The sequence below is a fragment of the Scylla paramamosain genome, chromosome 33 (genome assembly GCF_035594125.1).
Source record: "Scylla paramamosain isolate STU-SP2022 chromosome 33, ASM3559412v1, whole genome shotgun sequence".
Classification (NCBI taxonomy): domain Eukaryota; kingdom Metazoa; phylum Arthropoda; class Malacostraca; order Decapoda; family Portunidae; genus Scylla; species Scylla paramamosain.
Window position 1 is genome coordinate 17,257,368 of NC_087183.1, and position 10,000 is coordinate 17,267,367.

General features: G+C 40.4%; 1 protein-coding gene across 1 annotated transcript in view; it reads left to right on the forward strand.

The window, feature by feature from the left end:
- Window positions 1-10,000, forward strand: part of LOC135089845 (GTPase-activating Rap/Ran-GAP domain-like protein 3) — a 170,125-nt gene that overhangs the window by 94,883 nt on the left and 65,242 nt on the right. The window contains exon 10 of the mRNA XM_063985969.1: window positions 5,165-5,263. Within this exon, the coding sequence (XP_063842039.1) occupies window positions 5,165-5,263 (99 nt within the window). The remainder of the gene's footprint in view (window positions 1-5,164; window positions 5,264-10,000) is intronic.

The following is a 10,000-nucleotide window of genomic DNA, read 5'->3' on the forward strand; positions in this document are numbered from 1 at the left end:
TGGAGATACAAAGAGTGTTCTGGCAACCACTTGGAAGTCTGAACTTGGAAACTATGCTCAGGAGGAGGAGGAGGAGGAGGAGGAGGAGGAGGAGGAGAAGGAGGAGTGAAGATGACAACGCAGAGGAAGTGAAGGGAAAAAAGAAACACGGAAGACAAGTAGGAGGAGCTGGAGGAAGTGGAAGAGGAAGAGGAGGACTAAGGAAGGAAGTGAGGATTGTATGAAAAATACAGTTGATATTATTGATAAAGAGGAGAGATGAAGATACGGAAGGGAAAGTTATGTTGCTGATGATTTGTGGAAGAGGAGGAGGAGGAGGAGGAGGAGGAGGAGGAAAAGAATAAGAAGGACAAGAATAAGATAGAGGAGAAAGATGAATGAATAGACAGCAGGAAGAGAGAGAGAGAGAGAGAGAGAGAGAGAGAGAGAGAGAGAGAGAGAGAGAGAGAGAGAGAGAGAGAAATCAGTATGAAGACAAAAGAGACTAGAAACACACACACACACACACACACACACACACACACACACACACACACACACACACACACACACACACACACACACACACACGTCACGCCCCTGAGACCCTGACAACGTAATTTATGCAGAGAAGCGGGGCGCCCCAAGCTGCTCAGCCCACACCTTTGTTTGATGGGCGTCCCCTGGGGTGTGAAGGCGCCCACACCTGGCCTAGGGGCGCGGCTTACCTCTGTGTAAGGTTCTTTATTTCCCACCTGAACCCATAACACCTGTAAGCTTAGACTGGTAGGGTTTGTAGGCCTTGTGTTCAGGCTGTGTTCTTCAGTGATGTATTTATTTATTTTTTTTTCTTCTTGTGTCGTATTATACAAAGTGGATTTTTTTTTTTGTAATCTTCTTTGTTTTGTATTTTAGTTGTGGTGTTATACAAAGTTGTGTGTTTTTTTTTTTTGTGTGTGTGTGTGTGTGTGGAACGTTCTTCTTTTCAACGTTTGCATTACATAAAGTGTTTTTTAATGTATTTCTCTTAGTGTTTCCATTGTAGAAAGTGACCATTTTAAACGTTTTTTACTCGCAGTCATGTTATTAAACAAAATCATTTTCTTTAATCCTGTTTATTCTTGCCTTTGCATTAAAGAAAGTGGTAATTTTAAACGTCTCTTATTTTCAGTCACGTTATTATACAAGTAATTTTTTTTTGCGTGTTTATCTCTCGCTTTTGCATTATGGAAAGTGGTAATCTTAAAGCTCTCTTATTTGCAGTCTTTGTTACTATTCCACGGTAGTTACTTTTGATGTCTTCATTCTCAGCCTTTTGCATTATAGAAAGTGATTTTTTAACTCATCTCTTTCCTACTTTTGCATAACTAAAAGTGATTCACAAACATCTTTTCATTTTAATCATTGCGTCATACAAAACCAATACGCCAAACCTCTTCATTCTCATCCTTCCCATTGTAGAAAGTGGCATTTTTAAACATCTCCCATTTCCAAAGGCTTGTTTGTGTCGAAGTTTACCCACGTGACCTTCCTCCAGCTGGCGAGTGTCTGGGGTGCGGCTCACACACGCGTAATAAAAGTGTCGCCTCATTAAGTCTCGTAGCTCCCATTGTGTGCTGGCGAGCCTTGAAAACACTGCAGGTTCTACTAATTAACAGGTGATCCTTATGTACAAGCCATTCATCTGGACATCAACACACACCACGGGGGAAAAATGAGTGTAGGAATGTGTAAGATCACTTTGATATATCCTTTCGTCGTTATGTAGATTTATTTACGTTTGTACTGCAGTGTTTTAGATAACTCTGTAGAATGGGAAACACGAAATTAACAGATAAAAACGCGACGAAGTTTTCCCATCATCCCTTACGTCTTAAACATTTTTTTCCCTCTCTCTTGATTCTGTACACTGGAAAACACAAGATCAACAGGAAAAAAAAAACAAAAAAAAACATGAAATTGAGTGTATGAATCCATGACTTTTAACACTCACTGGGAAACTAGTAGGTGGTTTTCAGTCCAGGGGTTGAAGAGACACTGGTATTTCCCTCTCTTTCCTTCTTGTTTCCTTCTTTGTCTTCTCTTTATTCCCTCCATTAGGCGTAGCAGCGAAAGAGTTGAAGTAAGCATCTGCCATCTTGTGCCCTGTGTATGCTCTCTCTCTCTCTCTCTCTCTCTCTCTCTCTCTCTCTCTCTCTCTCTCTCTCTCTCTCTCTCTCTCTCTCTCTCTCTCTCTCAGTGTGTTTGTGCGTGTGTGTGGGCGTTATATTGCCTGGTAACAAACAAAGTGGCTCCCCAAGTTATGATATATTGCAAATGAATACTTAATTTTGTAGGAAATGAGAACACCAGTTGCAATAGTAGTAGTAGTAGTAGTAGTAGTAGTAGTAGTAGTAGTAGTAGTAGTAGTAGTAGTAGTAGTAGTAGTAGACACATTATCATCACTAATATTGCCACGAACACTACCACCACTACCACCACACCAACAATAACAACAACAACAACAACAACAACAACAACAGCCACTACCACAACAATAACAACAACAACAACAACAACAACAACAACAAGCCACTAGACTTTGGCCATAATATCCTGAGGTGGTTATGAGGCAGAACCTGGAGGAGGAGGAGGAGGAGGAGGAGGAGGAGGAGGAGGAAGAGGAGGAGGAGGATGTTATCTCTCCTCTCCCTCCCCCACCCCACCAAGCCAGTTAGAATTCAGGGGAACTCCTGCATAAGTCGCATAGGAAGAGGAGGAGGAGGAAGAGGAGGAGGAGGAGGAGGAGGAGGAGGAAGAGGAGGAGGAGTAAGTTAGGTCACTCTAGGGCTCGTTTTGGTGGAGGTTAGTTTATTGGGAGGAGGAGAAGTAGGAGGAGGAGGAGGAAGAACACGAGGAGGAGGAGGGAGAGGAGGAGGAGGAGGAAGAGCAGGAGAAGGAGGAGGAGGGAAGAGGGCATGAGGGAGGAAGTAAGGTGTGTGTGTGTGTGTGTGTGTGTGTGTGTTCCTAATGATAAAAATAGTAATAATGATAATAATAATAATAATAATAATAATAATAATAATAATAATGAGAAAAGAAGAAGAAGAAGAAGAAGAAGAGATAAAGAATGATAAGCAAGAAAGAAGAAAACAAGAAAAATTGTCAAGTCAGCATATAATAACCTCTCTCTCTCTCTCTCTCTCTCTCTCTCTCTCTCTCTCTCTCTCTCTCTCTCTCTCTCTCTCTCTCTCTCTCTCTCTCTCTCACCCACCTATCCAACCCACTCAACCAAGCACTAGTATATTTTCCTCACATCTCTCTCCCCCTCTCCCTCTCCCTCTCCCTCTCCCTCTCTCTTCCACCACGTGTATCACCCATCTGTGTTTACTTAAGGTCAATAGATTAAGGGGATTTGTTGACTTTGACCTCCCTTATCACCTCTTGGAGCAGGAAGAGGAGGAGAAGGAGGAGGGGGAGAGGAGGAGGAGGAGGGAAAGAAAGAGGAAGAATATTTGAGGATAGGTATAGATGTCTTTTGTGTCATAAGAGAGAGAGAGAGAGAGAGAGAGAGAGAGTATGAATAAATGCATAAACAGATGTCTGATAAATAAAATAAAGGAAATTATGCTAAAATTGTCTGGGAGTGAAGAAATGCAGGAGGAGGAGGAGGAGGAGGAGGAGGTGGTGGAGGAGGAGGAGGAGAAGGAGGAGGAGGAGGAGGAGGAAGATACGATAAGACAGGAAATGGAACCTTGTGTCTCTCTTGGTATGATAAATATGTTGTAAGAGAGAGAGAGAGAGAGAGAGAGAGAGAGAGAGAGAGAGAGAGAGAGAGAGAGAGAGAGAGAGAGAGAGATACCATCCATTGAAACAAAGGAAACTTTAGTAATATCAGTGAAAGAATTTTTTTCCTCGCTCTATAATCTTTGCAAAGGATCTCTCTCTCTTTCTCTCTCTCTCTCTCTTACTCTCTGTGTCTTTCTCTCTTTCTCTCTTTATTGGTCTCTCTCTCTCTCTCACTTTCTTACTCTGTCTCTTACTTCTCTGTCTCTCATCCTCTCCCTTCCTTCCTTCCTTCCTTCCTTCCTTCCTTCCTTCCTTCCTTCCTTCCTTCCTTCTTTCCTCATTCTCGTAACGTGTTTGTGAAGGAAATTAATTTTTTTTTCTTTTTCTTTTCCCTCCCCAGAATCTGCAAGAAAATATACAGATCTCTCGGGAGGGAAAGAGTTGTGTCTTTCCCTGTACGTGAGAGTTTGGTGTCTTGGATATTGTTATTCTGTGTGTGTGTGTGTGTGTGTGTGTGTGTGTGTGTGTGTGTGTGTGTGTGTGTGTGTGTGTTTCATATTCATCTCTCTCCTCTCACTTCCTTCTGTTTCTTGTTTTCTTTCATTTTTTTCTTTTTTTACCATTGATATTCATAACGTATTTCATTTTTTTTACGTTTCTCTTTTACTTTTATCGTCTTTCCTTTTTTTCTCTCTCTCTCTCTTCTTTTCTTTATTCTTTACTATTCATAACATTTGTATTCTTTTTTTCTCTTTATCTCCTTTGTTTTCCTTCGTGTATGTTTTTTACTGCTTGTATCTAATGCTTAATTGATATGTTTCCCTTTTATTTAATTCATTGCTTAATTTATATCTGTTTCTCTTTTACTTCTATCATTTACTTTCTCTGTCTCTCTGTTTCCCCTCATTCTATCTGTCTAATCTACGTTTTCCATTCCCATCTCTCTTTTATCTCTCAGTTTCACCTTTAATATTCACTTCCCTGGTGTAATAATCAACATCTATCATTTATTTACTTATTTTTGTCATTTCCCTTCTATCTCCAATAATTTTTCCTCAAGTTTCCTCTTTACTATCAATTTACCCACTGTATTCACATCTCGTCAGCCTTACTTCCCTCATTTTCTCTTTACTTTTCATGCATCTCCTGTTTTCCCTTATTTTCCATCACTCCTCCTGCCTTTTCCACCATCATCAGCATTATTTCCCTCATTATCTTATCCCCTTTACTTTCCATGCACCTGTCCTAATTATTAACATATTTTGTCTATGGTCGTTTAATTCCTAGCCTTATTTGATATCACTTGTACCTTCTTTGTTTTTCCTTCTTTTCCCATCAGTCTATTTACATTTTCCAGTCCCATAACTCTTGTACACTTACTTTTCCCAGATCTCAATTGGTCTTTCCTCCCCTACAGAGGCTGGCAGTCGGCACTTCGATCAGTTCCTGGGGCTACTGGGGCAAAGGATACGCCTCCGACACTGGGACAAGTACAGGGGAGGCCTCGACGTGAAGGGTGAGTGGGGAGAGACTTGGTTGAGATGTGAGTGTTTTGTGTTGTGCTGTGTTGATATTGGTGGTGGTGTTGGTGGTGGTCTTATTGTTTTTGCTATTCTTACTGCTACGTCTGTTTTTGCCTTTTTTTTTCTTCCTCTTCTTTTTTTTTCCATTCATGCTTTTGTTTTGTCATTCCTCTCCTATTTATGTTCGTACTAATAATCATTCTTTCCTTTCATCTCTTATTTCTGTCTCCTTTTCTCCTCTTCTTCCTCTTCTTTGCTATCAAATCTTTACTTCTTTTGTTTTTTTTGTGTGTGTGGATAATCATACCTAGTTTTAGATGATCATAGTAGTAGTAGAAGTTGCAGTAGTAGTAGTAGTAGTAGTAGTAATAGTAGTAGTAGTAGTAGTAGCAGTAACAGTAGTAGTAAATATTTTTATAATGACAGTAGAAAAAAGCAGAAAAGATGATTAGAAAGGCAAAGACGAAGAGGAAGAAGAAAAAGGAAACGAATTTGTGTCGAATATAAATTACTGAGATATCATTACGACAGCACTAGGAAAAACAACAACAACAACAGCAACAGGAACAAGAAATACGAAAAAGACAAAAATAAGTAAAAGAAGAAGAAGACCAAGCTGCCTGCACCCCGTATTTGTTTAGAGTGTTAGTGAGGTATTTCCGTCATAAAAAAACTTGCACCGTGCCTTTTGTCTCGTGATAATGGAAGGATGTTGACTAGAGCACAAATATCCATCTTGCAAGATTTACCTGTCTTGGTCTATAATTAATCAGGTGTTTTGACGGGACAGGTGAGCAAGCCAGCCAACCTTACCACTCACCTGCTTATTAGTGAGACAGACAGACAGAGAGAGAGAGAGAGAGAGAGAGAGAGAGAGAGAGAGAGAGAGAGAGAGAGAGAAAGAGAGAGAGAGAATATAACTTGGACTCTTCAATTTCCTGTTTAATTAATATACGCAGGTATTATATTCCCTCATAGAAAATGGAGCATAGTTTCTCTCTCTCTCTCTCTCTCTCTGTCTCTCTCTCTCTCTCTCTCTCTCTCTCTCTCTCTCTCTCTCTCTCTCTCTCTCTCTCTCTCTCTCTGTAAAACTCAGATATTAATCCCTTCCATCTCAACTCCAACTCGCTTCCCGTTTTCTTTCACTTCATCACAAGCGAAGAGGAACCAAAATATTTTCTTCTCTTAATCTGTTCTCTTCTATAACACCTCCTCCTTCATCTCCTCCTCCTCCTCCACGACTTACTGCCCTGCTAAGGAAACAAGTCCACTACCTCCTCCTCCTCCTCCTCCTCCTCCTCCTCCACTTGTTTCTGTCATAGGAGCGTGAGTTAGTGGGTAAAATAGTCTTGCAGTTTCCTTTGTTTATAAATTCAGGTTGCAATGTTGCGAGTTCTCTATCAAAGGTATTGGGAAGGAAGACAAGGTGGTACAGAGAGAGAGAGAGAGAGAGAGAGAGAGAGAGAGAGAGAGAGAGAGAGAGAGTAATTGTTGGTGTTATTCTTCTTCATCGTCTTTTTATTTACTAACTTTCCTCTTCTTCTTCTTCTTCTTCTTCCTCTTTTTTTTTCATTCGTCTTCTTCTTCTTTTTCTTTCGTCTTCTTCTCCAACTCGCATCATTACTCGTTCAATCATCTCTCTCTCTCTCTCTCTCTCTCTCTCTCTCTCTCTCTCTCTCTCTCTCTCTCTCTCTCTCTCTCTCTCTCTCTCTCTCTCGTGCTCATTCCTTTGTATTTTCCGCCAATCTCTTTGTTACGAACCGATTCTTTCTTTCATATTCTCTTCTCATGTTCTCTCTCTCTCTCTCTCTCTCTCTCTCTCTCTCTCTCTCTCTCTCTCTCTCTCTCTCTCTCTCTCTCTCTCTCTCTCTCTCTCTCTTTGTCTGTCCTTCTGTCTGTCTGTTTGTATCAATTTCTCTTTATCTCTCTGTTTCTCTTTCTCTTTCCTTGTTTTCTCTTGTGTTTTTTCGTCTCTTTGTTTATGTTCGATTGTGTGTGTGTGTGTGTGTGTGTGTGTGTGTGTGTGTGTGTGTGTGTGTGTGTGTGTGTGTATCTGTATTATCTACCTGTTTGTATACTCTCTCTCTCTCTCTCTCTCTCTCTCTCTCTCTCTCTCTCTCTCTCTCTCTCTCTCTCTCTCTCTCTCTCTCTCTCTCTCTCTCTCTCTAAGGATAAATAGATGACGTGTTTGTATTGGCCTTGTCACGGTGAGGGAGAAGCCGCGATAGAGTCTTACCTCCTCTCTCCCTCTCCCTCTCTCCCTCCACCTCTCCCTCTCTCTCCCTCTCTCTCCCTCTCCCTCTCTCTGTGTCTTGTTGTCTTAAGGAAGTTAAAAGAAAATTGGAGAGGTGGGCTGTTTATGTTTGGCTCTCCTCCTCCTCCTCCTCCTCCTCCTCCTCCTCCTCCTCCATTTTGTGTTGTCTTTGTCTTGCTCCTCCTTCCCTTTTTCCTCCTCCTTCTTCAACCTCCTCTTCTTTCGCCACTCCTCCTCCTCCTCCTCCTCCTCCTCCTCCTCCTCCTCCTCCTCCTCCTCCTTTTAATGTGACAGGCTAAAACTTTAATACCTTCGTGTGTGTGTGTGTGTGTGTGTGTGTGTGTGTGTGTGTGTGTGTGTAGGATTGCATTTATTGAATACGACCATGTTAATAGAGATACAGACAGACAGACAGACAGACAGATATTCAGGCAGACAGACAGACAGACAGACATAAAGGCAGACAAACAGATAGACAGACACAGCTTAAGTAAGACAGAGAAACACGAGAAAGTTAGAAATAGATGAAAATTGATAAACAAGAGAGAGAGAGAGAGAGAGAGAGAGAGAGAGAGAGAGAGAGAGAGAGAGAGAGAGAGAGAGAGAGAGAGAGAGAACAATTAAATTAAAGATAATGAACTTTTAAAACAAGATAACATAAAGTAAAGCAATTTTCACTTTAATTATGGCAATTTTCTCACCTTTTACCACACTCCCTCCCTCTCTCTCTCTCTCTCTCTCTCTCTCTCTCTCTCTCTCTCTCTCTCTCTCTCTCTCTCTCTCTCTCTCTCTCTCTCTCTCTCTCTCTCTCTCTCTCTCACTTGAAGGAGGCTTTTATGAGTAAATTCCTGGTATTTTTCTGCACGTTTATAGAGGCGAGGAGAGAATCACCCTTCTTTCCTTCCTCTATCTTCCTTTTACCGCCTTGCACTTTATCTCAGAGTACCTTAGGGAGTCGTATAATGGATGTATTCCTCCGGGGCAACTGTACTTTATCAAATATCCCTTTTATATTGGTGAATTTTAAGTTTGTAGCAGTTTTCACATTTTCTTTAAGTCCCCCATTGACAGTAAGACAAAGAAAATGCTGGTGTTATTCCCTTTAACCTTATTATTATTATTTTTTTAGGTTATTAGATATTGAAGTAGAAAATATAGCTTTTTTTTTAATACTCGTCTTCGTATTCTAAATTTATTGCAATTTTCCCAATTTTTAAAGTCCACCATTAACAATAAGGCAACGAAAACAGTGATGTTATTCTCATTAACCTTATTATTATTATTTTTGGGGGTTATTAAATGTTGAAATAGAAAAGTTAAAGGTGGTTTTTTTTTTCATACTTGTCTTTCTATTGTGGCTCATAAAAACAGTAATAATTAATTGCAATAATGTGGACTGTTTTTTTTTCGTTTTTTTTCGTTTTTTTTTTTTTTTTTTTTTGTGTGTGTGTGTTTTGGGATCAGTTCCTCTGTTGTTATTTCTCTTTTATAATTAGGAACTCTTTTGAGCCTCCGCACCTGTGTCATTACGGTAAATATGTGAGGCAGGTGTGTGTGTGTGTGTGTGTGTGTGTGTGTGTGTGTGTGTGTGGTTTTTGTCATAGTGGTAGTGGTGGTGGTTGTGCTGGCGGTGGTGGTGGTGGTGGTGGTAGAAAGAAACAAAGAGAGAAGAAAAAGTAAGAAGAAAAGTAGAGGTAAGAAAGAAGGGAGGAAAGAAAGGAAGTAAGGAAAGAAAAGAGAAGGAAAGGAGGAAAGAAAGGAAAGAAGGAAGAAAGGAGGTAATAAAGAAATAACGAAAGAAAAAATAAAGGAAGGAAGAAACGAAGTAAGTAAAATAAAAGAAAGAAGAGATAAAATACAGCAAATAGAATAAAACACAAAAAAAAGAAGAAAAAGAAGAAAAAATGACACTTGATTATGCAAAAGCTCACAATTCGATTAAGAAAGACTGAAGAAAACGAAAAAAAATATATAAATAACACAATTAAATTTACGAAAATGAAAAAAAAAGCGAATTCCAAAACGAGAGAGAGAGAGAGAGAGAGAGAGAGAGAGAGAGAGAGAGAGAGAGAGAGAGGGAGGTCGTAAGAAAGGAAAAAGGGGGAGACCTGAATTTGGCAGTAAGGATGAAACCCGCAGTGATTTTATACACCTAATGGCACTAATGGACCACTGATGACCTCTCTCTCTCTCTCTCTCTCTCTCTCTCTCTCTCTCTCTCTCTCTCTCTCTCTCTCTCTCTCTCTCTCTCTCTCTCTCTCTCTCTCTTTTCATCATTAAGATTTCTGGAGTGACAAGAGGCAGACAGATAGACAGACAGACGGATAGACAGACAGATAGACAGACAGACAGACAGACAGAGAGAGAGAGAGAGAGAGAGAGAGAGAGAGAGAGAGAGAGAGAGAGAGAGAGAGAGAGAGAGAGAGAGAGAGAGAGTTCATATCATAGTCCCAGAAAAAGAATGGCTGAATATGGA